The sequence below is a fragment of the Pan troglodytes genome, chromosome 6 (genome assembly GCF_028858775.2).
Source record: "Pan troglodytes isolate AG18354 chromosome 6, NHGRI_mPanTro3-v2.0_pri, whole genome shotgun sequence".
In the NCBI taxonomy this organism is placed as follows: Eukaryota; Metazoa; Chordata; class Mammalia; order Primates; family Hominidae; genus Pan; species Pan troglodytes.
Window position 1 is genome coordinate 107,723,862 of NC_072404.2, and position 27,696 is coordinate 107,751,557.

At 44.5% G+C, this 27,696-nt stretch overlaps 1 protein-coding gene across 2 annotated transcripts in view; it reads right to left on the reverse strand.

Moving 5' to 3' along the window:
• The window catches only part of BAIAP2L1 (BAR/IMD domain containing adaptor protein 2 like 1), a 109,924-nt gene that overhangs the window by 42,377 nt on the left and 39,851 nt on the right, over positions 1 to 27,696 (reverse strand). For both annotated transcript variants that reach the window (XM_016945059.4, XM_009453667.5), the window contains exon 3: positions 21,233 to 21,319. In XM_016945059.4, coding sequence (XP_016800548.1) covers positions 21,233 to 21,319 — 87 coding nt within the window. The remainder of the gene's footprint in view (positions 1 to 21,232; positions 21,320 to 27,696) is intronic.

Consider the following 27,696-nt stretch of genomic DNA (forward strand, 5'->3'; position numbering starts at 1 on the left):
TAAGCTATTTTAAAATGTTAATATGAAATGAAAAATTAGGCAGAAGAATAAACATGGCATAAGATTAAAATGTTTAATCAAATAAGAAGAAAAAGAGAGATCTTAGTAGGTAACAAATTTCTATAGTTATAAAAATGGAAGCTACTAACAGCCCTGCCTTTGAGTTTAAATGCCTGAGTCACACAGATCAGCATCAGTGCACCCAAGAGTTACAGGAACAGGCTTACTTCTGGAGTCTAAAAGTCCAGCTTCATTGTAAAGAGCTCACCATTTAATATGCCTCTTCAGTCACCTAGTAATTTTTATTTTACCTTTGAACTCATGCTTCTAAAATATTAGTCAGTTTTTTTTTTTAATAACTCAAAACCTTTTAGTCCTAATAATACTAATTCTTACTTCAATTTGAAACAAGAACATACAAACCCAGAATCTGCAGCCTGGCACACAAAATAACGAGGCTCATTAAGGGGTTTTTGTTTTTTTGAGACAGAGTCTTGCTCCGTCACCCAGGCTGGAGTGCAGTGGCACGACCTCAGCTCACTGCAACCTCTGCCTCCTAGGTTCGAGCAATTCTGTCTCAGCCTCCCGAGTAGCTGGGACTGACTATAGGTGCCCCCCACCACGCCCGGCTACTTTTTGTATTTTTAGTAGAGATGGGGTTTCACCATATTGGTCAGGCTGGTCTCAAACTCCTGACCTCAGGTGATCCGCCCACCTCGGCCTCCCAAACTGCTGGGATTACAGGCGTCAGCCACCGTGCCTGGCCAAGTTTTTAAAAATTTATCCCTGGCTGGGCGTGGTGGCTCACGCCTGTAATCCCAGCACTTTGGGAGGCCGAGGCAGGCGGATCACGAGGTCAGGAGATCGAGACCATCCTGGCTAACATGGTGAAATCCCGTGTTTCTCTACTAAAAATACAAAAAATTAGCCGGGCGTGGTGGCGGGTGCCTGTAGTCTCAGCCACTCAGGAGTCTGAGGCAGGAGAATGGTGTGAACCCAGGAGGCGGAGCTGGCAGTGAGCCGAGATGACGCCACTGCACTCCAGCCTGGGTGACAGAGCAAGACTCCATCTCAAAAAAAAAAAAAAAAAATTTATCTCCCATGATCCTCTCTATGAGCCCTAAATCCCAGGTCAATGGAAATATCCCATCCCTTCTCTCTGTTCCCTTCTCTCTGTTCCCTTCTCCAGAAAAGATCACCCTTTCCACTTCCAACGCTGACCATGGGGATATTACATATCCCCTGACACTCAGTTTCCCTCCACCCCTACATAGGTGGGATCATCTCTTCCGAAGAAATCCTGTAGGCTTTGTACCATTTTACTCTTGCATTCCGTCCTGTATTAAAACTATGAGTATAAATGCACACGTGTGTGTGTATATATTTCATCATCTCCTTTACTGCATTGCAGGTATCTTGAAGGTGGGGACCAAGTCTTATTAATGCTGTAAATAAGGACCTTGATTTCAAGAAAGCCCAGATAAATCTGATTCATTGGATTAGAGCCCAATACTCTTATCTGATAGACTCATTCAGTCAATCAACAAACATTTCTAAGCTCATCCTTAACTATATCCGATTCTCATATCCTTGCCTCACCAGAAGTTTATCACTGAGGCAGGCAGCGGTGGCACAGGGGTGGTAACTGCTGCCAGCTCCCCCGCTGGGACTCCTCTCCGGCAGATGCCCCTGAAGGACCACCGGGACACCTTCCCTCAGCTTCAGTCCCATTCTTGAGACACTGCAGCAGCACAGCCGTTCACAGTTCCTCTCCAGGTTTTACAGAAGGGCTTGTCCCAAGGCCATTTTTTATACTGAACCAAATTCTGGCTTCCTGGATCCTCCTTCAACTAGACTGAAGGAATGATACACAGGGGGTCTAAATCCTCCTTAAAAAGGGAAATCATGTCCTTTGCAGTAGCATGGATGCAGCTAGAGGCCAGTATCCTAAGTGAATTAACGCAGGAACAGAAATCCAAATACCGCATATCTCACTTATAAGTGGGAGCTCCACATTGGGTACTCGTGGACATAAAGATGGGAACAACAGACACTGGGGACTATGAGTGGGGGTGGGAGAGAGGGGAATAAGGGTTAAAAAAGTAACTATTGTGTGCTATGCTCACCACCTGGGTGACAGGGTCAGTCATACTCCAAACCTTGGCATCACATGATATACCCAGGTAACAAACCCACACATGCACCCCGAGTCAAAATATAAGTTGAAAGTAAAATAAATAAATGCATAAATAGGCCAGGCGTGGTGACTCATGCCTGTAATCCCAGCACTTTGGGAGGCCGAGGCGGGCGAATCACTTGAGGTCAGGAGTTCGAGACCAGCCTGGCCAACATGGTGAAAAACGCTGTCTCTACTAAAAATACAAAAATTAGCTGGGCGTGGTGGTGGATGCCTGTAGTTCCAGCTACCTGGGAGGCTGAGGCAGGAGAATCGCCTGAACCCGGAAGGCAGAGCTTGCAGTGAGCAGAGATTGCACCACTGCACTCCAGCCTGAGCAACACAGCGAGACTTTGTCTCAAAAAAATAAAATAAAATAAATGCATAAATATATCATTCTCTTACATGCCCAGTCTTCCAGTTTTTGAAGACTGCTTTCATGATTTGCTCCCTGCATAGGCATCCAACATTTAAGGGTCGCCCTTAAGAAAGAGAATACAAAACTACAAATTGAAAATGAAGTGCCCTACAAGGTTTTAGAAGGGGTGGAGAGACTGGAAAGGCCTAAGGTTGAGCGCCGTGAGTTTTGTGGTGAATATTTCACTATCCATGGAATCAAGGACTTTGAATTTAAACCCCAGCTTTGCTCCTTACCTGTTGTGTGTACTCCTTAGCTGGATGAAAATTAGACAAGTCACTCAACCTAAGCTTCCATTTTCTTGTCCATAAAATGGGAATAATATCTCTTACCTGAGAGGACTGCTGTGAAAACTAAATGAGACTCCTGAATTTCGTATTTCCATTAATGCTAATAAAATTCATTTACTGTGCAAAGCGCACTGAGTCAGGGCCAACTAAAACTCTTCACGGGGTCACGGCGAGGTTACGAGGCAGCACACGTGGGAAGTGCTGGAAAGTGTGTGGCACATTGTCTGAAAGATCTCTGACCAACCAGGACCCAATTCTGGTTTTCAGATACCTTTTTTTTTTTTTTTTTTGAAAGAGTCTCACTCTGTTGCCCAGGCTGGAGTGGAATGGTGCAGTCTTGGCTCACTGAAACCTCCGTCTCCTGGGTTCAAGCAATTCTCCTGCCTCAGTCTCCCGAGTAGCTGAGATTACAGGCGTGTGCCATCACGCTCAGCTAATTTTTGTATTTTTAGTAGAGACAGGGCTTTGCCGTTTGTCCACGATGGTCTTGAACTCCTGACCTCAAGTGATCCACCCACCTCGGCCTCAGATACCTTCTTGTGTGAACAGTTGAGGAGAATAAGGCAGGAATCAGATGTTAATGGCATTGCTGCCAGACTGCCTGAATATTCCAGAGTGCCAGAAAACACTGGTCAAATAACTGCTACTCCTACAGGTTTCATAGTTGGGTATGTGGCCGGGCGCGGTGGCTCACGCCTGTAATCCCAGCATTTTGGGAGGCTGAGGAGGGTGGATCACAAGGTCAGGAGTTCGAGACCAGCCTGGCCAACATGGTGAAACCCCATCTCTAATAAAAAGATACAAAAATTAGCTGGGCTTGGTGACGTGCACCTGTAATCCCAGCTACTCAGGAGGCTAAGGTGGGAGAATTGCTTGAACCCAGGAGGTGGAGGTTGCAGTGAGCCGAGATCACGCCACTGCACTCCAGCCTGGGTGACAGAGCAAGACTCCATCTCCAAACAAACAAACAAACAAACAAACAAACAAATATGTACAGCTAGCCTCTTGAGTTATTACAATGCCTATTTTACTGATTTTAGTATGAATTCATTAGGATACCCCATACTGGCATACTTAACTCTTTCTTTTTAGTGGTATAATATACATAAGTTTACCAAGGGTAACATTAGTACATTCATAATATTGTGCAACCATCACCACTACCCAGTTCAAAATCATCTTCGTTACCTTAAGAGATGCCGTTAGGCGGGGCATGGTGGCTCACGCTTGTAATCCCAGCACTTTGGGAGGCCGCGGCGGGTGGATCACGAGGTCAGAAGATCGAGACCACGGTGAAACCCCGTCTCTACTAAAAATACAAAAAAAATTAGCCGGGCGCGGTGGCGGCCGCCTGTGGTCCCAGCTACTCAGAAGGCTGAGGCAGGAGAATGGCGTGAACCTGGGAGGTGGAGCTTGCAGTGAGCCGAGATCGCGCCACTGCACTCCAGTCTAGGCCACAGAGCAAGACTCCGTCTTAAAAAAAAAAAAAAAAAAAAAAAAAAGACATGCCGTTAGGCAGCCATTCCCCATTCCCCTTTCTCGCCTGAAGCCTCAAAATCTGCTTTCTCCCTTGAAGCCTCAAAATCTGCTTTCTATGTGGATTTGCTAACGCTGGGCATTTCATATAAACAAAATCATACAATAAATGGCCTTTTTATCTGGCTTCTTTGACGTGGCACATATCCAAGGTTCACCCGTATTGCAGCATATAGCGGTACTTCATTCTTTTTCGTGGCTAAATAATATTCCATTTTGTTTTTCCACTTATCAGCAGGTGGACATCTGGGCTGCCTCCACCTTTTGGCTATTGTGAGTTGTGCCGCTCTGAACATTTGTGGTCAAGACTATGTGTGGGTCAGGTGTGGTGGTTCACGCCTTTAATCCCAGCACTTTGGGAGGCTGAGGTGGGCGGATCACCTGAGGTCAGGAGTTTGAGACCAGCCTGACCAACATGGAGAAACACCATCTCTACTAAAAATACAAAATTAGCTGGGCATGGTAGTGCATGCCTATAATTCCAGCTACTTGGGAGGCTGAGGCAGGAGAATTGCTTGAACCCGGGAGGCAGAGGTTGAGGTGAGGTGAGACTGTACCATTGCACTCCAGCCTGGCCAACAGAGCAAGACTCTGTCTTTAAAAAAAAAAAAAAAAAAAAAAAAAGACTGTGTGTGGGCATATGTTTCATTTCCCTTGGGTCGGTGTCTAGAATGGAATCCTTGGTCACATGGTAATTCTATGCTTGAGTTTTAAGGAACTGGCAGACAGCTCCAATGTGGCTGCTCCATTTTACATGCCCACCAGCAATGGTCAAGGGTTCCAATTTCTCTGCATCTTTGCCAACACTTGTTATTGTCTGACTTTTTAATTGTGGCCACTCTATTGGGTGTGCTGTAGCTATCTTGTGGTTTGGATTTGTGTTTTCCTAATGGCTAATGATGTTGTGCATCTTTTCATGTGCTTGTTGGCACTCTTACTTTTAACAGTTTTGTTAAGTCACTCGGAAGAGGAAAGAGTACATAGGGAAGTGCATTTACTCCCAAGTTGCTAAAGACCAAAAAACTTCTAGAACCCCACCTGCACTAACAAAGACTCTAACCCCCCACCAGAACTGTCTACCCTCCACCGTGGCACCATGGTGTGCCTGGGAATGCGGCTGGCGTGGCCAGGCCTCACTTGCTTCATGATTCTAGCCGCATCCATCTTTGAGTATCCCTCTCTTCAGCCTGTCACGGGAGCTACACCCTTTGCTGCTACCTGTGCGTGTGACCGCAGCAGCTCTTTCTTGGCATGCTCTCAACCCCACTCCCCAATTTGGGTGTCATAACCTAGTGTTTTCGTTCCTGACCCTTCACTGCAGGCCCAGCATGGTGCTGTGAAAAAGTAAGAAATCCACACCTATTTGTAAGAGCATGTAAGTAGCGCTTGTGAACAAGGATGGTGATGACGGCAGAGGCACAGCCCCAGGTCCTTTGCGCCACCTCCCCTCGCCATGACAGGCCAATTATCCGGCCCAGTTGTTGCAGCTCCTTGGCCAGCGGTCCTTTGGCTGTGGCTGACAGCGTGAGGACAGGGACACTTACGCTGTCTCCATCTTGAGTTACTAGGACACACAATATACTTCAAGGAGAAAAAGACCAATTTGAGTAACTGAAAATTGGGTTTAAACAATTTTCTGTTCAAACACTTACAAATCCAAAGATTTAAGAGAACGGGCAAACATAATAAAGTTACAATGAAAAACAGGAAATGATGTTTCAGGTTGACACTTAGGATGTGCCCAGCGAGCAATCTGGAAGCATGAAGTGTGAAATGGCTAATCCGATTCAATGATTCAGCTTCTACATAAGTAATATTTATTTCTTTATTTTTTTGAGACAGAGTCTTGCCTTGTCGCCCAGGCTGAAATGCAGTGGCCCGATCTCGGCTCACTGCAAGCTCTGCCTCCCGGGTTCACGCCATTCTCTTGCCTCAGCCTCCTGAGTAGCTGGGACTACAGGTGCCCGCCACCACGCCCGGCTAATTTTTTGTATATTTAGTAGAGACAGGGTTTCACCGTGTTAGCCAGGATGGTCTCGATCTCCTGGCCTCGTGATCCACCCGCCTCAGCCTCCCAAAGTGCTGTGATTACAGGCATGAGCCATCACGCCCGGCTATGTAAGTAATATTTACTAATTATAGTACATTGAGTATATATATACTCACTTCAAAGCTGAGAGAAGGAATGTTCTTCTTGTAACAACTTTTATAAACAAGTACAATTTATAACACAGAACATCTTCCTAAACTTTAGGAATGTACACATACTTACACCAATGCGCCTACACGACACATGGACTTCCACAGTACATGCTCTTACAGGTTTTTTTTTTTTTTTTTTTTTTTTGCAGGGGACAAAGTTTCACTCTGTCACCCAGGCTGGAGAGCAATGGTGTGACCTCAGCTCACCTCCGCCTCCTGGGTTCAAGCGATTCTCCTGCCTCAGCCTCCTGAGTAGCTGGGATTACAGATGCCTGCCACCAGGCCCAGCTAATTGTTTTTTTTTTTTTTTTTTTGTCTCTTACAGGTTTTATAAATTATAACCCTACCTTTCTAATTATTCTAGCTGAGACCTTTCCTGTTCCAAAAGGGAGAAGAAAGAACATCCACCCAAAAATTGAGATGAGAAAAGCCACCTTCAAGGTCTAAAGGCATTTATCATGTGCTTGCTTCCAGGAAAAAAATTATTTTCCAAACCCCAAACTGAAATTACTCAAGAAAAAAAGCTGGAATAATGATCACATTATAAATGCTTCTAAGTAAAACCAGCAAAATTGTGATTACAGCTGAGAAAAATCCAACAAAATACAGACTCATACTCACATGGTTAGTCAGCATGGACCATATGATGGTTTGCGATTTAACACAATCCTTTATTTTGCTGAACTCTAATTGGCAGGAAAATCTGACAGCCATAAAGTAAAGCACGTTAGAAAAGCACAGTCCAGGTGCAGTGGCTCATGTCTGTAATCTTAGCACTCTGGGAGGCTGAGGTGGGAGGACTGCTTCAGCCCAGGAGTTCGAGACCAGCCTGGGCAACACAGGAAGACCCCATCTCTAAAAAAATTTTTTTATTTTTTAAAAAAGCACATCTTTTGGACATATAGAAAATTAAGTTGGCAGACTAGGTCATATACCTGGTAGGTAGCCTGGGGTCCAATGAACCAGCCACTGACCAGATACGCGACCTCAGCAAGTTACTGCCTTTGTACCTCAGTCTCCTCATCTATAAAACGGAAATAACAAGCACGGGCCTCACAGTGCTGTCATGATGATTACAAGAGTTAATATTACATTTATAATGTGCTTAGAACTGTGCCTGGCATATAGCAGGTACAGTGTTCAGTAAATAAAATCTCCTCTTGTTTCTTTGCTATTTTTGTGGAAGAATTTTAATCTCTTTAAAGTGAGTCTAACCTGTAACTAAAAGATAAGTGATTTTGGTCAATTATAACTGCTGTGGCTCAGCTCAGCTCTTTCCCTACTGTGGTATGAATTCTTTTATCCAGATCTTAGGAATATATTTGTAATATTGTTGTGAATTAGTAACATTTCAAAAATGTTTCAGAAATTTTTTTTGATTTTTTTTTTTTTTTAATAAAGACAGAGTCTTGCTCTGTCATCCAGGCTGGAGTGCAGTGGTGTAATCATGGCTCACTGCAACCTCCGCCTCCCAGGTTCAAATGATTCTCATGCCTCAGCCTCCCAAGTAGCTGGGATTACAGGTGTACGCCACCATGCCCAGCTAACTTTTGTATTTTTAGTAGAGATGGGGTTTTGCCATGTTGGCCTAGCTGGTCTCAAACTCCTGGCCTCAGGTCCACCCACCTCGGCCTCCCAAAGTGCAAGGATTACAGGTGTGAGCCACTGCACCCAGGCTGAGCCATCATTCCTGGCTTCTGCTCTAATTTTTAGACCAAAGACTGTCAGATTGGATTCTGAGTATCAGCAAGACAAATCTATAATGTAGTTTTTAAAAATTGCATGATCCATAAGCATTCTATCAATGATTAAAGGAAATCTATGATTTTCTAGGTTCCCTGATAGTGAGGAGATAAAATCTTCTGTTTTGTGCCCAATTTCAGAAATTGGCCCAAACAATAAATGATTCAAAATGCAATGGCTGACTAAACTACAACAAAATAACATAGCCTAAATTTACATAATGGTGAGCTCTAAAAAGCTCAAAGCAAATTTATAAACTCCCCAAAGAAAGTCTTATTTCCTGAGAAGTCAATGAGAACATCCTTTATTTTTCTCTGCTTTAAGGATGAAAAAACTGACTCAAAGGTTCTTCTAAAGATTTTGGCAAAACATTTTCCCCTTACCATTTCTGTTTTCCCTTTCACCTTTTCAATATTTTCTGAGTTATAAAAATAAACCTTGCTTGATTTAGGAACAAAACTGGAAGTTTATGAAAATGTCAGATTCCTTTTTTAAATGGGCACTGCTGGGTAGCTGTGCTGCCTTGAACTGAACTGTGTACAGGTAATGAAGGATTAACCTTTATCATGTGTGATAAAGGATTTAACTTTATCACACGTGATAAAGTCACATGAGTGACTTTAGGTACACACACTGACAATCTGTTGAGTGGCATGAATTTGACCCCATGACCTATTATTTAACAATTAAACAGTGGGAGCAGCCGGGCGCAGTAGCTCACGCCTGTAATCCTAGCACTTTGGGAGGCTGAGGCGGGTGGAACACTTGAGGTCAGGAGTTCGAGGCCAGCCTGGCCAACATGGTGAAACCCTGTCTCTACTGGAAAAAAAAAAAAATATATATACACACACACACACACACACACACACACACACACATACAAACACACACACACACTAGCTGGGTGTGGTGGCAGGCGCCGGTAGTCCCAGCTACTTGGGAGGCTGACGTGGGAGAATTGCTTCAGCCCAGGAGGTGGAGCTTGCAGTGAGCCGAGATCACGCCACTGCACTCCAGCCTGGGCAACAGAGCCAGACTCTGTCTCAAAATAAATAAATAAATAAAAATAAAATAAACAGTTGGATTAAAATATGTTACTGGCCAAACCCTGACTACTGATCTCTGGATTTGGGTTGACGGTTTGTTTGCTCTGCCCAACAAGACGAAGAGGTTAGGACTTGAGTATCCCATGCTACTGTGGTTGTTAGGATTATGTCGTTAATGCACCTTAAACCCAGACACTTAGCTAGCTGGTAGTAAAGAAGTGCTTTTTCTTTGGAGAAAAGGATACCAAATCCCTCACAAGATTACCCCAATTGAAGCAAGCAACTGTATGACACAAGAGATCTTCTACTGTCTGGGTAAGGGCCAAATTGCAAAAACTTTAGGCCTTGTGGGCCAAACGTCTCTGCTACAGCCACTCAGCCCTGCTACTGTATCCTGAATGTAACCCCAGACAGGAACAAATGGGCACAGCTGTGTTCCAATAAAACTTTCCTGGCCGGCACAAAGGCTCACACCTGTAATCCCAGCACTTTGGGAGGCCGAGGCGGACGGATCATGAGGTCAAGAGATCGAGACCATCCTGGCCAATATGGTGAAACCCCACCTCTACTAAAAATACAAAAAAAAATCAGCTGGGTGTGGTGGGTACCTATAGTCCCAGCTATAGGGAGGCTGAGGCAAGAGAATCACTTGAACCCGGTAGGTGGAGGTTGCAGTGAGCTGAGATCGCGCCACTGCACTCCAGCCTGACGACAGAGCAAGACTCTGTTCCAAAAAACAAACAAACAACTTTCTTTACAAGCAGGCCCTGGTCATACCTGGCTGTAGTCTGCTCACCCCTGCAGTTAAGGTACATCTGGTAAAGGTGATATTTTAGCAAAATGAAATGGAAAGGTTTCAAATTATATTTTAACTCTTATCTTCAAGTCATTGAGAACATTCAGCATGAAAACAACTAGAATTTGGCATTTCTCTTTAAATCATCAATATTTTTCTATCACTTTCAAATATACTTGAAAAAAGAGCAAGGACACATTTTCTGAATCATCTATCTAATAGAATAGATTCTATTCATAAAGGACCTTTTATTTTAAGGAGGAAAATCAAGAAATGAGTTCTCTGGTGGGGGTAAAAGGTAGGTCTGACAGATTTGCCGATCATTTAAATCCGTCATTATTTCCTAAGTTTTAGATACTAACTTGCAAATTTTGCAAATGTATATTAAAGTGTATCTTCTTCCTAAGAAGTAGGCTGGGCGTGGTGGCTCACGCCTGTAATCCAGCACTTTGGGAGGCCGAGGTGGGCGGATCACCTGAGGTCAGGAGTTTGAGACCAGCCTGACCAACATGGTGAAACCCCGTCTCTACTAAAAATACAAAAAATTAGCCAGGCGTGGTGGCACATGCCTGTAATCCCAGCTACCTGGGAGGCTGAGGCAGGAGAATCACTTGAACTCGGGAGGCGGAGGTTGCAGTGAGCTGAGATCGCGCCATTGTACTCCAGCCTAGGCAACAAGAGCGAAACTCTGTCTCAAAAAAAGAAAAATAAGTGAACTATATTATTTTTCAGAGAATCAGAGAGGCTCTCCCATTGCTTGGCATTTCTACTTTTCATTTCCTGGTGATTTCCAATGGCAAAACTTTTACATCTTCCATGAGGCTGAGGCAGGAGGGCTGCTTGAGCCCAGGAGTTCAAGACCAGCCTGGGCAACATAGCGAGACCCTGTCTTTAAAGACACAAAAAAATTTACACCCGCAATAAAGAGAACAACCAGCCTAACACGGAAGAGAACAATAAGAGGACTTGACAAAACCCTTACAGAAAGAATCCTTCATGAACGGCCATCAAGAGATACAATAAAAACACCTAGCAGAATTTGACTCTCAAGAACTTCAAGCAAGGGAACTGCTTTATAAATGACAAAAGTCAATTTGCAAACTCAATAATAAAAAAAACCATAATTTAAAATGGGCAAAGGATCTGAACAGACATTTCTCCAAAGAAGATATGCAAATGGTCAGTAAGAACATGAAAAGATGGCTGGGCACGGTGGCTCACGCCTGTAATCCCAGCACTCTGGGAGGCCGAGGCGGGTGGATCACCTGAGGTAAGGAGTTTGAGACGAGCTTGACCAATATCGTGAAACCCCATCTTTACTAAAAATACAAAAATTAGCTGGGTGTGGTGGCAGGGTACTGTAGTCCCAGCTACTCAGGAGGCTGAGGCACGAGAATCGCTTCAACCTGGGAGGCAGAGATTGCAGTGAGCCGAGATCGCACCACTGCACTCCAGCCTGAAAGTCAATTTGCAAACTCAATAATTAAAAAAAATTAATTTAAAATGGTCAAAGGATCTGAATATACATTTCTCCAAAGAAGATATGCAAATGGCTAGTAAGAACATGAAAAGATGCTCAATGTCGTTAGTCACTAGGGAGATGTGAACGAAAGCCAAAATGAGAGCCCACTTCACACTACAGGATGTGTAAAATCATTTATAGGATGGCTATACTAAAAAAAAAAAAAAAAAAAGGGACAATAACAAGTGTTAAAGATGTACAGCAAATGAATGGTTGGATACGGTTGGAGTTAAATGGGAAGCAACTGCTAATGGGTGAGGGTTTCTTTTTGCGGTGATGAAAATATCCTAAAGTTAATTGTGGTGATAATCACATAACTTTGTGAATATACTAAAAACCAGTGAACTGTATACTTTAAATGGGTAAACTGTATCTCAAGCTGCTATAAAAATAAATACAACAAAAAATTAATTTGCAGATTTCAGAAAAGAACTAAATAGGACTTCCAGTAACAAAAGACAGGCACTGAAATAAACAATTCAATGGAACCAGCAGTTAGGAAATAAAAATTTTAAAATACCATTTACAATAGGACAAAACACATGAAGAATGAGTCTATAAAAAAAGGAGACTTCCACAATAAAAAATACAAAGTAGTGCTACAGAAACGAAAGAAATCTCAAATAAATGAAAGCATCTACCATTTTCATGGATTAGAAAATCCAATATTGCTAAGATGTCAACTCCACCTAAATCCACCCGTAAATTCAATGTATTCCAATCAAAATTCCAAGTGAATTTTTAAAAGTGGAAATTGACAAACTGATTCTAAGATATAAACAAATGCAGAGGTCCTAGAATAGCCAAGGTACTCTCAAATAAACACAAAGCTAGAGGACTTATGTGACTAGATACCAAGATTAGAAAGTTGCAGTAATTAAGACAGTCTGCTATTGGTGCAAGGATAGCACAGCATCCCCACAGACAGCCGAGTGTGTAGCTGCGTTGCCTCCTTGTCTCCCAGTGATAACCCAGGCGATGTTACAAAAATGAGTAACTGCAAGAGAAACTGCTAACAAAACTGAAGACGCAGAAATGAAATGAAAAGTAGCAACACTGAGTCAAACGTAGATGGAGTTAGAGAAGAAACAGCTGACTGGAAATGCTGACACTGTTGGCCTTTGCGGCACTGGATGAACGGCCACAGGAACTGAGTGAGGCCAAAACTTACCAACATAATTGAGCCAAGTGGCTGTGATGAAAAGGATGAAGATGTTTCAGGGAAAGCGATGCCAGCAAAACAACAACAACAACAGCAAAACAAAACAAAACAAAACTTCACCTTAAAGGAACTCTTGAAGATATTTCACAACATTGTAATTGCAAGGATGAAATGTTGGAAGCTGATCCAAATTTGGCAAGGAGTATGGCAATTTGCTAAAGCATAGAAAAGATGCTCGCCCTATCATAAGCCATGAGAAGAAGGTGGTAAGCCCTATTTGCACCACTCCTGGTAGGATTTTTATAAATAAAAACTCTAATTCCCAATGTTTCTAATGCTTTAAAGTGTACAAATATTAGTTTTACTATTTTTTAATTTCCCTACACATTTATAACTGACAGTGAGTGGGTTTTTAACAAACATTCTTAAAGGTCATAGAACAACGTAATTTTGCAGTATCAAAATGACTTTGTGTGGTTTCAGCTTGCACATTTTTATGATGCCATTACCATGCAAAACAGGGCTGCCTGTTTTTAAAATTAATGAGTTAAATGTACCACTTAAGAAATTAGAAAGGCCAGGTGCGGTGGCTCACGCCTATAATCCCAGCACTTTGGGAGGCCGAGGTGGGTGGATCAAGAGGTCAGGAGATCGAGACCATCCTGGCTAACACGGTGAAACCCTGCCTCTACTAAAAATACAAAAAATTAGCCGGGCGCCGTGGCAGGCGCCTGTAGTCCCAGCTACTCGGGAGGCTGAGGCAGGAGAATGGTGTGAACCCGGGAAGCGGAGCTTGCAGTGAGCCGAGATCGCGCCACTGCACTCTCGTCTGCCTGGGCGACAGAGCGAAACTATGTCTCAAAAAAAAAAAGAAATTAGAAAAAGAGCAGCCATAAGAAAGGATGAGTTCATGTCCTTTGCAGGGACATGGATGAAGCTGGAAACCATCATTCTCAGGAAACTAACACAGAACAGAAAACCAAACACCGCATGTTCTCACTCCTAAGTAGGAGCTGAACAATGAGAACATGGACATAGGGAGGGGAACATCACACACCGGGGCCTGTTGTGGGGTGGGAGGCTAGGGAAGGGATAGCATTAGGAGAAATACCTAATGTAGATGACGGGTTAATGGGTGCAGCAAACCACCAAGGCACATGTATATCTATGTAACAAACCTGCACGTTCTTCACATGTATCCCAGAACTTAAAGTATAATAAAAAAAGAAATGAGAAAAAGAATAAAAGAGTCATTTCAAAGATACATGGAAGAGAGTAAAGGAGAGACCAATGAAACAGAAAACAAAGATACAATGGAGAGACTTGAACAACTGGTTCATGAATAATCAAGAAAAATATATATTCTGGCCAGGCGCAGTGGCTCACATCTGTAATCCCAGCACTTTGGGAGGCTGAGGTGGCCAGATCACTTGAGGTCAGGAGTTCAAGACCAGCCTGGGCAACATGACAAAACCCCATCTCTACTAAAAATACAAAACTTAGCCGGGCATGGTGGTGGGCACCTATAACCCCAGCTACTCAGGAGGATGCATCACGAGAATCGCTCGAACCCGGGAGGCAGAGGTTGCAGTGAGCCGAGATTGCACCACTGCACTTCAGCCTAGGCAACAGAGTGAGACTCTGCCTCCACAAAAAAAAAAAAAAAAAAAAAGAAAGAAAAGAAAAATGTTATATATTCTTTTATTACTTACTTTATGAGAAGAATGTCAATGAAGAAAATTGTCACTGTTTTTAAATTCTGAAATATTTGCGAATGTGTGAAGTAGAAACAGAGAGGCATCCTTCTAGTCTTTGATACAGAAGCCACAAGGCACATCATCTCATTTCATCTAATGACCTGGAAGGCGTGGCTGTCACCTCCATGGTGAGTAAATAACCCACTGCCGAAGGTGAAGTGTTGCCCGGGGTCACACAAGTTAACAGCAGGAATGTGGCAACGTCACCACTCCCGAGCATCTCTTAGGTGCCAGGTGGCATGCTATCCGGCAGTCTCAGGGGAAAGTGAGATGTGGCCTGGCCTTACTGTCCTGGGTCACAGGATCTTTCCCGGACTCGCCTGGGTGGGGTGAGCTCTGCAACCCAGGCAGCACCCATGTCCCTACCATCCCTGGAGGGGTAACCACCCCCACAGTCCATGCTCTGCCTAGCTTGGCTGTAAAACCCCTTGCTGGGGACATGTGACCCAATGTGGTTGCCCATGGAGGTTATCTCTTAGGCCCATGTAGAAAAAGGTGACAGCTACGTTTACCCTTAGGGCCTATCAGCCACCCTGAGGAAAAACACTGCACTCTGCAACCCCTGAGGAAGAAGTCACCCAGGAGGCTACTGAGGATGAAATGAGACAACAGAAGTGCCCGGCACGCGGTGGACACGTCCGGAGACCCGTGTTTCTGTATGGAAGCACGTGGCGCAAGGGCAGGGAAATACTGCTAAGACGGCACAAGAGCGGAGCAATACTTCTAAGAAGAGCCACGCCCACGCTACGCCTCTGTGATTTCCACTATCCTTACCCCATAACTCCTGGCGTTTATGGTTGGAACCCCAGTGAAACCACCATTTCCAAGGGGACTGTGACCGCTAATCATGACACCTGCCAGCCATTCAGACACTAACAATAACCTCTCATCCCCTTCTTGAAAAGTCCCCTGTCAGCCTGGGTGCAGTGGTTCACACCTGTAATCCCAGCACTTTGGGAGGCCGAGGCAGGTGGATTACCTTAAGTCAGGAGTTCAAGACTAGCCTGGCCAGCATGGTGAAACCCCATCTCTACTACAAAAAAAAAAAAAAAAATACGGCCGGGAATGGTGGCTCACGCCTGTAATCCCAGCACTTTGGGAGGCTGATGGGAAGTTTTTGTTTGTTTGTTTGTTTGTTTTTTGAGATGGAGTCTCACCTCAGGGCAGATCACCTGAGGTTGGGAGTTCGAGACCAGCCTGACCAACATGGAGAAACCCCACCTCTACTGAAAGTACAAAAATTAGCCAGGCATGGTGGCGCATGCCTGTAATCCCAGCTACTCGGGAGACTAAGGCAGGAGAATCGCCAGGCATGGTGGTGTATGCATATGTCCCATCTACAAGGGAGGCTGAGGTAGGAGGATGGCTTGAGCCCAGAAGATCGAGGCTGCAATGAGCCGTGATGGCACAGCCCGGGTTTCAAGGTAAGACCCTGCCTCAAAAAGGGGGGGAAAAAAAAGAACATACTGACTGGAAAACAAGGCTAGAAAGAAAGACAAGGATGATAAAGTATCTGCCTTAGAGTGCTCACATCTCGGGTGATGGTTTTTAATTTTCTCTATTCCCCCTGTTTTCAACCACGAGTCAGTGGCTGCTGACCAGACCATTCAGGTACCTTGGCAGCGAGAAAGATGAGCAGGGGAAATGCACCAGAGTCCATGGTTACAAGATATCCAAAGGCTTAAAAAAAAAAAAAAAAAAACAGCAGAAGGCTGGGCGCAGTGGCTCGTGCCTGTAATCCCAGCACTTTGGGAGGCTGAGGCGGGCAGATCACGAGGTCAAGAGATTGAGACCAGCCTGGCAAACATGGTGAAACAATCCCGCCCCTACTAAAAATACAAAAATTAGCTGGGCGTGGTGGTGTGCACCTGTAGTCCCAGCTACTCAGGAGGCTGAGGCAGGAGAATTGCTTGAAGCCAGGACACAGAGGTTGCAGTGAGTCAAGATCGCGCCACTGCACTCCAGCCTGGGTGACAGAGCGAGACTTCGTCTCAAGAACAAAAACAAAAACAAAAAAACAAAACCAGCAGAAAAAACCTACAGCTACCCTAAGGCCCCCTACCCCACGGCCCCTATTTCTTCCTCTGTGCTTAGATCCCCCCTTCCCAAATAGAAACAGACTGGAAAGGATGGCTGTGGTCTTCTGGGGGAAAAAAGTGGGAGGGCCCTGGAAAAACAGCAATTATGAAGTTTTTGTTTGTTTGTTTGTTTTTTGAGATGGAGTCTCACTCTGTTGCCCAGGCTGGACTGTAGTGGAGCGATCTTGGCTCACTGCAAACTCTGCCTCCCGGGTTCAAGTGACTCTCCTGTATCAGCCTCTCGAGTAGCTGGAATTATAGGCATGCGCCACCATGCCTGGCTAATTTTTTGGTATTTTTTTTAGTACACACAGGTTTCACCATGTTGGCCAGGCTAGGCTCGAACTCCTGACCTCGGGTGATCCGCCCGCCTTGGCCTTCCAAAGTGCTGGGATTACAGGCCTGAGCCACTGCACCCGGCCACAATTACGAAGTCTGAAGTATATGCATGCTGGTAAAACCACACACCAGCCCACGAGGGAGAAAAACATCACTCCACTCAGACACACAAAAAACGCGGAAGCACCATGTACACCCAGAGCACCGCTAACATTTCTATCAGTCCTGCCCTTTCACTGAAAGTTGTTGAAAACAGACCTTTAATACCAGAGATGCCGACGTGGGGGCTGTCACCAGGCCATCTCCTAACAGCCACACCCTCTCTGCCCTGGTGTTCCTTGGCTCATGCCTGGGGAGCTTTGCTAGCAGCTGGGTCCTGGGAGTGTGATCTAAATTGGGCCATGGGGTATAAGGGGCTGTGTGCTGGAGCTTTGGGGCAAAGGTTGTCAGCACACCTGAGAAGAAATTCCCCTTCCTGCCTTTGGAGACAATGGGGAGAGAGAGGATGTGATGGCTGGAGAGGCAGTGGCAGCCATCCTGGCACCACGAGGAAATGAGTATGAGGATGAGAAGACAGAGAGAAGGAACCTGGGTCCCTAGTGATGATAAACTGACAACCTGCTGCTCCTCATGTGGAATAATAAAGATGCTGATTGCTTAACTCACTGTTCATTGGGTATTTTATTTTTTACTTTTAGGCAAAAGCATCCTACGTTATTCACACAGCAGTGAGTGAGCCGATGCCAGGAGAGAGCTAAGTGTAAGTATCCACTGCTAGACATCAGAAATGGCACCGCTGTCACAGAGGCCGACCCTTGAGGCGCACAGAATGAACGTTTTGAAATGACTCATGATTTTCATGTATGTGATAACACCCCTTCGAGTTTTCTCATATGAGAGTTATAAAGTTTCATGATGAAGTTGTGAATACCAAATACCAAAACGGAGTAACTAGACAATAAAATCTTCTTGGAAGATGAGAAAAATACAATCTATCTTTGGTCTTTTTTTTTTTTCTATGAATTGTCCACGACTCTTCCATACAGGGAATTTAAACAGATACGGGGTGCCTTTTTAGTCTGAACTGTATCAATAAAAGAAAAATGGAGCCAGTCAAGGAAGTAACTCCTCCTGAGATAGCATTGTACCATGGAATTGTTCGAAACGAGAAGAAAAACCAGTAACTACATGAGATAGCAAGTATTAAGCAAAAGGACAGCTTGAAACTAAATAAAACAGAAAGTTATTTCTGTTCCCTCTGAATAAAATACATACGCACAAGTGGCCGGGCACAGTGGCACACACCTGTAATCCTAGCATTTTGAGAGGCGTAGGCGGGTGGGTCACCTGAGGTCAGGAGTTTGAGACCAGCCTGGCCAAGATGGTGAAACCGTGTGTCTACTAAAAATATGAAAATTAGCCGGGTATGGTGGTGGGCACCTGTAATCCCAGTTGCTCAGAAGGCTGAGGCATGAGAATTGCTTGAACCCTGGAGGCAGAGGCTGCAGGGAGCCAAGATCACGCCACTGCACTCCAGCCTGGGTGACGGAGTGAGGTTCCATCTCAAAAAAACAAAAACAAAAAATACCCCATAGATATATACATGCACATGAAATAAATTTCACCATCACAAAATACTTTCCTCACTGAAATGAAAGTTCTAAGCCTGTGTTGTTTATACCAACATCGTTGCTGTGGAAATAGCTGTTTCAACATTAGGAACTCACAGCTGACTCAAGTAAGGTGTGGAGCAGAAGTCTTATTTAAACAGTGGCAGGACCCATAAAACATTAAAAAGGCAAACTGGGTGTGGTGAGTCAGAGCACCATATGTTTTAATGTAAGGGTCACACGTTTTCTTTCTGATGCATGACACCAATAGGATGTTTCTTTTTATTCATGCTATTTTTGGAACCCTATAATCATCTCAACGACTCCCCCAAATATCCTAGGTTTTGCTGTCTGCTTCTGTCTACAACCGGCAGCCTCCGTATTTTATTAAATTCATCGTGCTTCGAACAGAGTTACTACAGTTCAGTCCTCGCTGGCACATGCAGGATTATGGCACCAACCAGGGCACAAGCAGGATTTTGGAAAACTTCCGCATGTAACTGAGTCTATTAAATATAGCAGTACTGGGCTGGGTGAGGCCGGTCATCCTAGCACTTTGAGAGGCCAAGGCAGGGGGAATCCTAGAGGCCAAGAGTTCAAGACCAACCTGGCCAACACAGAGAGACCCCCTAAAATATATATAAATATATAAATATATTTATATATTTATATATACACACATATATACTTATATTATGTATATTATAAATATACATAATATAAATATATTATAAATATATTTATATTATATATAAATATATACACAATATATTTATATTATATATAAATATATACACAATATATTTATATTATATATAAATATATACACAATATATTTATATTATATATAAATATATACACAATATATTTATATTATAAATATATACACAATATATTTATATTATAAATATATACACAATATATTTATATTATAAATATATACACAATATATTTATATTATAAATATATACACAATATATATTATAAATACACACATATTTATATTATAAATACACATATATTTATATTATAAATACACATATATTTATATTATACACATATATTTATAATATAAATATACGTATATATTATAAATATATGTATATTTATATATGTATATGTATATTTATAATATACATATATTTATATATTATATATATTTTTATATATAAATAATATTATAGCATATATATACATATATATATAAAAATATATATAGGCTGGGCGCGGTAGCTCACACCTGTAATCTCAGTACTTTGGTAGGCTGAGGCAGGAGGATCACCGGAGGTCAGGAGTTTGAGACCAGCCTGGCCAACATGGCGAAACCCCGTCTCTACTAAAAATACAAAAAAATTAGCCAGGCGTGGTGGCGGGCATCTGTAGTCTCAGCTACTTAGGAGGCTGAGGCAGGAGAATTGCTTGAACCTGGGCAGCAGAGGTTGCAGTGAGCCGAGATCGTGCCACTGCACTCCAGCCTGGGTGACAGAGCAAGACTCTGTCTCAATAAAATAAAATAAAATAAAAAATTAAAAAATACATAGATCGCTTTCTCGCAGTACTGACTTATTCACTAACAAGGCATCACTTCCAGCATATGGTCTACTGTGTGCCTATGGCTTTATACGGAGACCGTGAGGACCCAGATCGCCTCTGCACCCAACAGCCCAGCTCCTCAACTCCACTGTCAGGCCTCTCATTTGTCCCTGTCTTTTATGGGTCAGTTAAGAGCTTCCCAAACAATCCTAAAAACCCTCAGGCCAACCCCATCGAGAAACCATGTGACTTGCCCGCACCTTCCCTTGGTGATGCCCCCACTCCTCTGCTTCCCCTTCCTACTTCTTAACTGGACATGGATGCACTTTTCTTTAAACACGCACACACTTTACCATGATTTTCCTCCGGTTAAGCCAGAAATTTTACCCTTTGTACAATAAAACATATTCAACAAGTTTTTTAAATGAGAGTGCTGTGTGGGGCTGTTTTAAAAGCCCACCTTTCCCTAACCCCTGACAGTGAAGTGTTCTATAAACAGAAGCCCAGATCCCCTCGGCAGCGGGCACTGCCCAGGGTGTAACCGCCCTCTCTGCCTGCACAGGAGAGCGATTCATAACAGCAGAACCGGAAAAATCACAGCTGAAAGCAACCAGGGAAGAGGCAAGGGCCAAGAGAGCAATGTAAAGGAGTCGGATTTTCTACTAGGTGAGTCACAGGAAACACTCTGGCCACAGCCCGAGGCCCCAGGAGGCCCGGCTCGCCCATCAGGAATGTAGGTCAAACTCCCAGCGGGAAGGGTGAGAGCCCAGGCACCCAGGGCAAAAGCTCAAGTTCCTAGGAGAACAGGGAGGCTGGCCAGAAAACAAGGCCTCCACTCGCCCTCCGGCACCAGTACCAGCCCACCCTCCGACTAAGCATCAATTTCCACAGACCGCAGTGAAGTAGAACCACAGCATGCTGGCCCAGATCTCTCCTCTGTTCTGGACTGGGCCATCCCACGCGTTTCTCTCGGGGTTCACAGGATGACAAGTGGGGTTTATGTATAAAGGGACAGATCGCTCACCCAGTTCGGTCGACACGGGGGACCCAGTGGCAATCTCACCGATCTTGGCCACTCCATCGTAGTAGGCTTTTCCTGCCAGGATCATAGCTAGACACAAAAGGTGACACACAAAATCATCACTTAGACAAGGAAAGGAGGAAGTGACACAAATTTTCTTCCAAACACCCCCTGGTCCCTTCTGGCTGCAGGAAGGTTTGGGCTGTGGCAGGTGTGGCTCTCAGGAGGTAAGACCTGTGTTGAGAGTGGTGCCGGGGTGGAGGCCCCCCAGCCAAGGGACAGCCCCATGAGATCCTCGTCTCTGACCAGCCCCGGGGAACCTTCAGCAGCAGGTGCTGAAAGTCCAGAGAAGGCTCAGCTTGCTCCTGATGCCAGTTTCAGAGTGGATGCGTTCCTAACGTTGAACTAGGGCTTTGCCTGGGCACGGTGGCTCACACCTGTAATCCCAGCCCTTTGGGAGGCTGAGGTGGGAGGAGTTTGAGACCAGCCTGGGCAACATGGTAAAACCCCGCCTCTACAAAAAAAAAAAAAAATACATAAATTAGCCAGGCATGGTGGAGTGTGCCTGCAGTCCCAGCTACTTGGGAGGCTGAGGTGAGAGGATCGCTTGAGCCCAGGAGGCGGAGGTTGCAAGTGAGCCGAGATCGTGACACTGCATTCTACTCTGGGTGACACAGCCAGATATTGTCTCAAAAATAAATATAAAAAAAGAAGATACATCCTCTCCAGCCAGAAATCTTTTCTGAGCTAGTTCTTCTCCAGCACTCCAGGTCTGCAACATTCTTAGTTAGGAGTTGTGTGAGGTGGACTAGGAGCCTGGTCCTTTGATGGCAGTGCTTAATTTTTCTATTGAAAAAGGCATTTTGAACCACAACCAGCCAACCTATTTGTTGCCAGGAGAGAATATATGAAATTTGAAATATATTATCATTCCAAAAAGCAACACAATTGTCTGAAAAAATAACTGAATGCTCTACTTTTTCTTTTTTGGCAAAGACAAGAAAACTTTTATTGCTACAAGGTGGGTTCTAATTATCTTAAAAATAATACTGCCCCCTTCAAACTGATTCTGAAGACTAAATTATAACTATGTAACCTCCAGGGGCAAATTACTTACCCTTTCTGAAACAAAGGTTGCTCATCCTTAAAATGCCCTAAGAATGTGAGTGACAGATGAACAAATGGAAGCTGATAATACACTTTTTTCACTTTACAATCTAGGTTTGAGGGTATTGAAGATGTATGATAGAGACCCAGCCTGGTTAGTGTAATTTTGGAGAAAAGCATTTATTTGGAATTTTACTCTAAGATTGGTTTCAGACATAGAAATCAGTTTCTCCTGGAGCTTTGGAGACCACACAGTTTTGGAGCTAAAAGAGCCCTCGGGAATCCCAGAGGCTATACCAGCTGCAATGCCGCAATGTATAATGGGCAATTGTTTTAACAAGGTGGATTTTATTTTATTTTATTTTTTTAGAGGCAGAGTCTTGTTCTTTCACCCAGGCTGGAGTGCAGTGGCAAGATCATGGCTCACTGCAGCCTTGACCTCCTGGGCTCAAAGGATCCTTCTGCCTCAGCCTCTCGAGTAGCTGGGACTACAGGCACGTGCCACCATTCCTGGCTAATTAAAAAAAAAAAAAAATTGAAGGGGCTGGGTGTGGTGGCTTACACCTGTACTCCTAGCATTTTGCGAGGCTGAGGTAGGAGGATCACTTGAGCCCAAGAGTTTGAGACCAGCCTGGGCAACATAAGGAGACCCCCCCCGCCCATATCTCTACTGAAAACAAACAAAAAAACTAGCCAGGCATGGTGGTGGTGGCACACGCCTATAGTAGTCCCAGCTACTCAGGAAGCTAAGGTGGGAGAATTGCGTGAGCCCAGAAGGTCAAGACTGCAGTGAACCACAACTGTACCACTGTACTCCAGCGTGGGCAAGAGTGAGGCCCCTGTCTCAAAAAAAAAAAAAAAAAAAAAAAATACATATATATACACACACACACACACACACACACACATATATATACACGCATATATATATATATATATATATATTTTTTTTTTTTAAGAGTAGGGGTCTCACTCTGTTGCCCAGGCTGGTCTTGAACTCCTGGGCTCAAGGGATCCTCTTGCCTGAGCCTCCCAAAGTGTTTGGATTATAGTTGTGAGCCACAGAATTAATTCATGTGCAGGTCCAGCTGAAGGTATGAAAAGCCAAAACAGTAGTATATTTTTTCTGGCAAATTAATCTACTTTAGGATTTATTGTAGAGTTAAAAATTTATAGCCAGGTGCTGTGGCTCACACCTGTGATCCCAGTACTTTGGGAGGCTGAGGCAGGAGGATCACGAGGTCAAGAGATTAAGACCGTCCTGGCCAACATGGTGAAACCCCGTCTCCACTAAAAATACAAAAATTAGCCGGGCATGGTGGCACGTGCTTGTAATCCCAGCTATTCGGGAGGCTGAGGCAGGAGAATTGCTTGAACTCGGGAGGCAGAGGTTACAGTGAGCTGAGATTGCGCCACTGCACTCCAGCCTGGCGACAGAGTGAGACTCAGTCTCAAAAAAAAAGCCAAAAAGTACATATATATTTATATATATATAAAAGTTATGGTTTTTACCATATACGTATCCAACTTTAGGAAATGCAATATTCTATCTACTGTACTATTATAAGACTCAGAACAACCTTAAAGTGTAAATGTAAAAAGAACAATAGCAATTAGCATTTATATACATACTTAGTTAATCTATCCAATGATGTTGAGACACGGTCCGTAATGTCATCAGCCTGTTGCGCTAAGGGCAGCGGAGTGGAGATATTCTGGGACATACCCAAGGTCAATGTTGAGTCAGCGGGAAGGCACACAGCTCTGGCTGGGCACTTCACTTCCTCAGCTCTAAATTATGGTGCTTTCTGATTCTTTGGTCTCGTCTAGAACTAAGAAAGAAGTGACTCCACCTAAAAACAAGGTGTGTAGCCAGGAAACTGTCAAGTTGTAAGATGGAACATCTTAGTATGAAGATGTTAAGTTGTAAAGTACTGATCATCTGAAAAGCAAATTAGTGCGGGAATGGAATGCAGGATTACACAATATTTAAGCAAAATGTTTGGTTTGCATCCACACATGAAATCACAATTTTTCATTAATTGTTGACTTACGTTGAAAACCATGTAACCTTCTCGGTCTTGTAAAATATCTTTGCTATGATGATAAAGTTAAATTAACTTGAAAATGATAAAATTTAGCCAGAAGAGATAAATAATACTTTCATAATTTTGCCTCCCTTTTGTGAGCACATTAAGATATTTTCTACTACTTATTGTTTTAAGGAAAGAAGCATATTAGTTTTTTTTTTTTTTTTTTTTAAGAGTCAGCGTCTCACTCTGTTGCCCACACTGGAGTGCAGTGGTGTGATCATAGCTCACTGCAGCCTCCACCTCCTGGACTCAAGCCATCCTCCCACCTCAGCCTCCTGAGTAACTGGGACTACAGATGCACGCCACCACACCTAGCTAATTTTTTATTTTTTCTAGAAATAGGGTCTCACTATGTTGCCCAGGCTGGTCTTGAACTCCTGGGCTGAAGCGATCCTCCCACCTCAGCCTCCCAAAGTGCTGGCATTACAGGCATGAGCCACCATACCTAGCATAGTTCTATTTTAGTGGTTGGCCAACTACTTCATCAGTCTAGACCAATCTATGTACTTCTACTTGATAATTTTTCCTTAAAATATGGTTTCATTGGGTGAACATTCTGCTCAAAGCCTTTGGTGTCCTCCCACTGCCCATGAGGTAAGGTCACACACCCCAGAGCCCGTAGTAGATTTTTACAGTAATGGCCTTCCAGGAATCACACCTCCTGGAATTCCCAGCGTATGTGGTCCCCTACCAGGTGGCGTGGCCATGGGACCTGCTTTGACCCATGGGTTATCACCAAGCATGACTCCTGCAGGGACTTGAGAGGTGCTGGGCACTGGGGCTTATACTTTTAGGACACCACTGCTACTGAGTGAGGACAGAGTCTGGCCTCCTTGAAGGGGAAAGACCCCATTGCATGGCTGCATCCAGCTCACAGCCCCACACGGGCCGCAGAAGACTGCAGGTGCAGGAGTGAGCCCGGAGGGTCTGGAGAACTGCCCTGCCTTATAGGAGAAATAAGAAACTGTTGCTGTCTGAAGCCACCAAGTTTGAGGGCAGTGAGGTGTGCAGTGTGACACAGCATAACGAGCTCTGTTATGTGCATTCAAGTGCACGGTGATCTGACCCTATCCCGCCCACGCCCCAGCAGTGTGCCACCCATGCCAGTGTGGACCCCAGGTCCTGGCTTACTTGCTGTCTTTTTTTTTTTTTTTTTTTTTGAGACAGAGTCTTGCTCTGTCACTAGGCTGGAGTGCAATGGCATGATCTCCGCTCACTGCAACCTTTACCTCCCGGGTTCAAGTGATTCTCCTGCCTCAGCCTCCTGAGTAGGTGGGATTACAGGCACCCGCCACCACGCCTGGCTAATTTTTGTATCTTTAGCAGAGACGGGGTTTCACCATGTTGGCCAGGCTGGTCTCAATCTCTTGACCTCGTGATCCGCCCGCTTCGGCCTCCCAGTGTGCTGGGATTACAGGCGTGAGCCATCGCGCCCGGCCGACTTGCTGTCTTTTATGCGTGCAGTAGTGTCTGCCTGCTGAAACCTAACATCTGGCAGATAGCTCATCTCCTGCAGGGCCTCCACCCTGTTCCAGGCCACACCAACCCACACCACTCAAATTCTTGTGACACTGGTCTGTACAATGCTCCTAGCCATTCACCTGTAGACCTGGGTTCTTTTTTTTTTTTAATTTTTTTGAGACAGGGTCTTGCTCTGTCTCCTAGGCTGGAGTGCAGTGGTACAATCACAGCTCATTGCAGCCTCGAACTTCTGGACTCAAGCAATCCTCCCACCCCAGGCTCCTGATAGGTAGGACCACAGGAGCATGCCACCATGCCCAGCTAATTTTTTTTTTTTTTTTGAGGCCAAGTCTCACTCTGTTGCCCAGGCTGGAGTGCAGTGGCATGATCTTAGCTCATTGCAACCTCTGCCTCCCGGGTTCAAGTGATTCTCCTGCCTCAGCCTCCCACGTAGTTGGGATCACAGGCACGTGCCACCACTCCCGGCTAAATTTTGTATTTTTAGTAGAGACAGGGATTTACCATTTTGGCCAGGCTGGTTTCGAACTTCTGACCTCAGGTGATCTGCCCACCTCGGCCTCCCAAATTGTTGAGATTACAGGCGTGAACCACCGCGCCTGGCCTGAGCTAATTTTTAAATTTTTTTTTGTAGTGACGGGGTCTCAAATTCCTGGGCTAAAGCTATCCTCCTGCCTCAGACTCCCAAAGTGCTGGAATTACAGGCACGAGCTACCACGCCCAGCCTGCCTTGTGTTCTAACGTAACTGTGGACTGCACACCTGGCAGCCTCAACAATTTCCAAATTCTCACCAAGGACTTTACACATTTACCTACATTTCTCAATGGCTTCAGCAAAGGCACAACCAGATGGCCTGCAGAAATTCTGGAAATACTTTCTGAAGTATTTACTCCCCAGGAGGTGCTAAAGTGTCAAGAGCCCTTTGGGGAGAAGCCTTGTTAGCAGGAAGCTAAGCTGTAGGCAGCTCACTGGCTCACCTTGTAAAACTCTGCAGCTCATGCTAGAAAGAAAAAAAAAAAAAAGAGGCAGCTCATGCTAGAAAGAAAAAAAAACTGCAGGTCACAGTGATTTCCTTCACAAGGACATCTAAAGCAATGACTTTGTGGCCTTGTGACTAAGCAATCTTCAAGGGAGAGTCAGCAGTGCACAGCTCTGGCTTTCTGGAGGACGGGGGCACCTGCAGAAGTCACGGGGACCACTGGAGGGCAAGGGAGCAAAATCCCAGACCTGCTGCACTTCCTGCTGCTGAAATCCCCAAAAGCACAGCGAGGCAGAAGAGTAAATGAGCAGTATACTTTTCCAGCGACTACACACAATGGTGCTCCTCCTCACCCAGAGTCCACAGTCTAGCCAGCTCACGCCCTTTCCTGGGACAGGTTCATGCTGAGCGAGAGTGAGGCCACAGGTTTATTTTCAAAATATCAACAGGGAGCAACCAGTATGGCAAAAAAGATAAGAGGCTGGGTGTGGTGGCTCAAGTTTATAATCCTAGCACTTTGGGAGGCTGAGGGGAGTGGATTACCTGAGGTCAGGAGTTCGAGACCAGCCTGGCCAAAATGGTGAAACCCCATTTCTACTAAAAATACAAAAATTAGCCGGGCATGGTGGTGTACACCTATAATCCCAGCTACTTGGGAGGCTGAGGCAGAAGAATCGCTTGAGCCTGGGAGGCAGAGGTTGCAGTGAGCCGAGATTGTTCCACTGCACTCCAGCCTGGGCGACAGAGCAAGACTCTGTCTGGGGAAAAAAAAAAAAAAAAGAAAGAAAGAAAGAAAGAAAAGAGATAA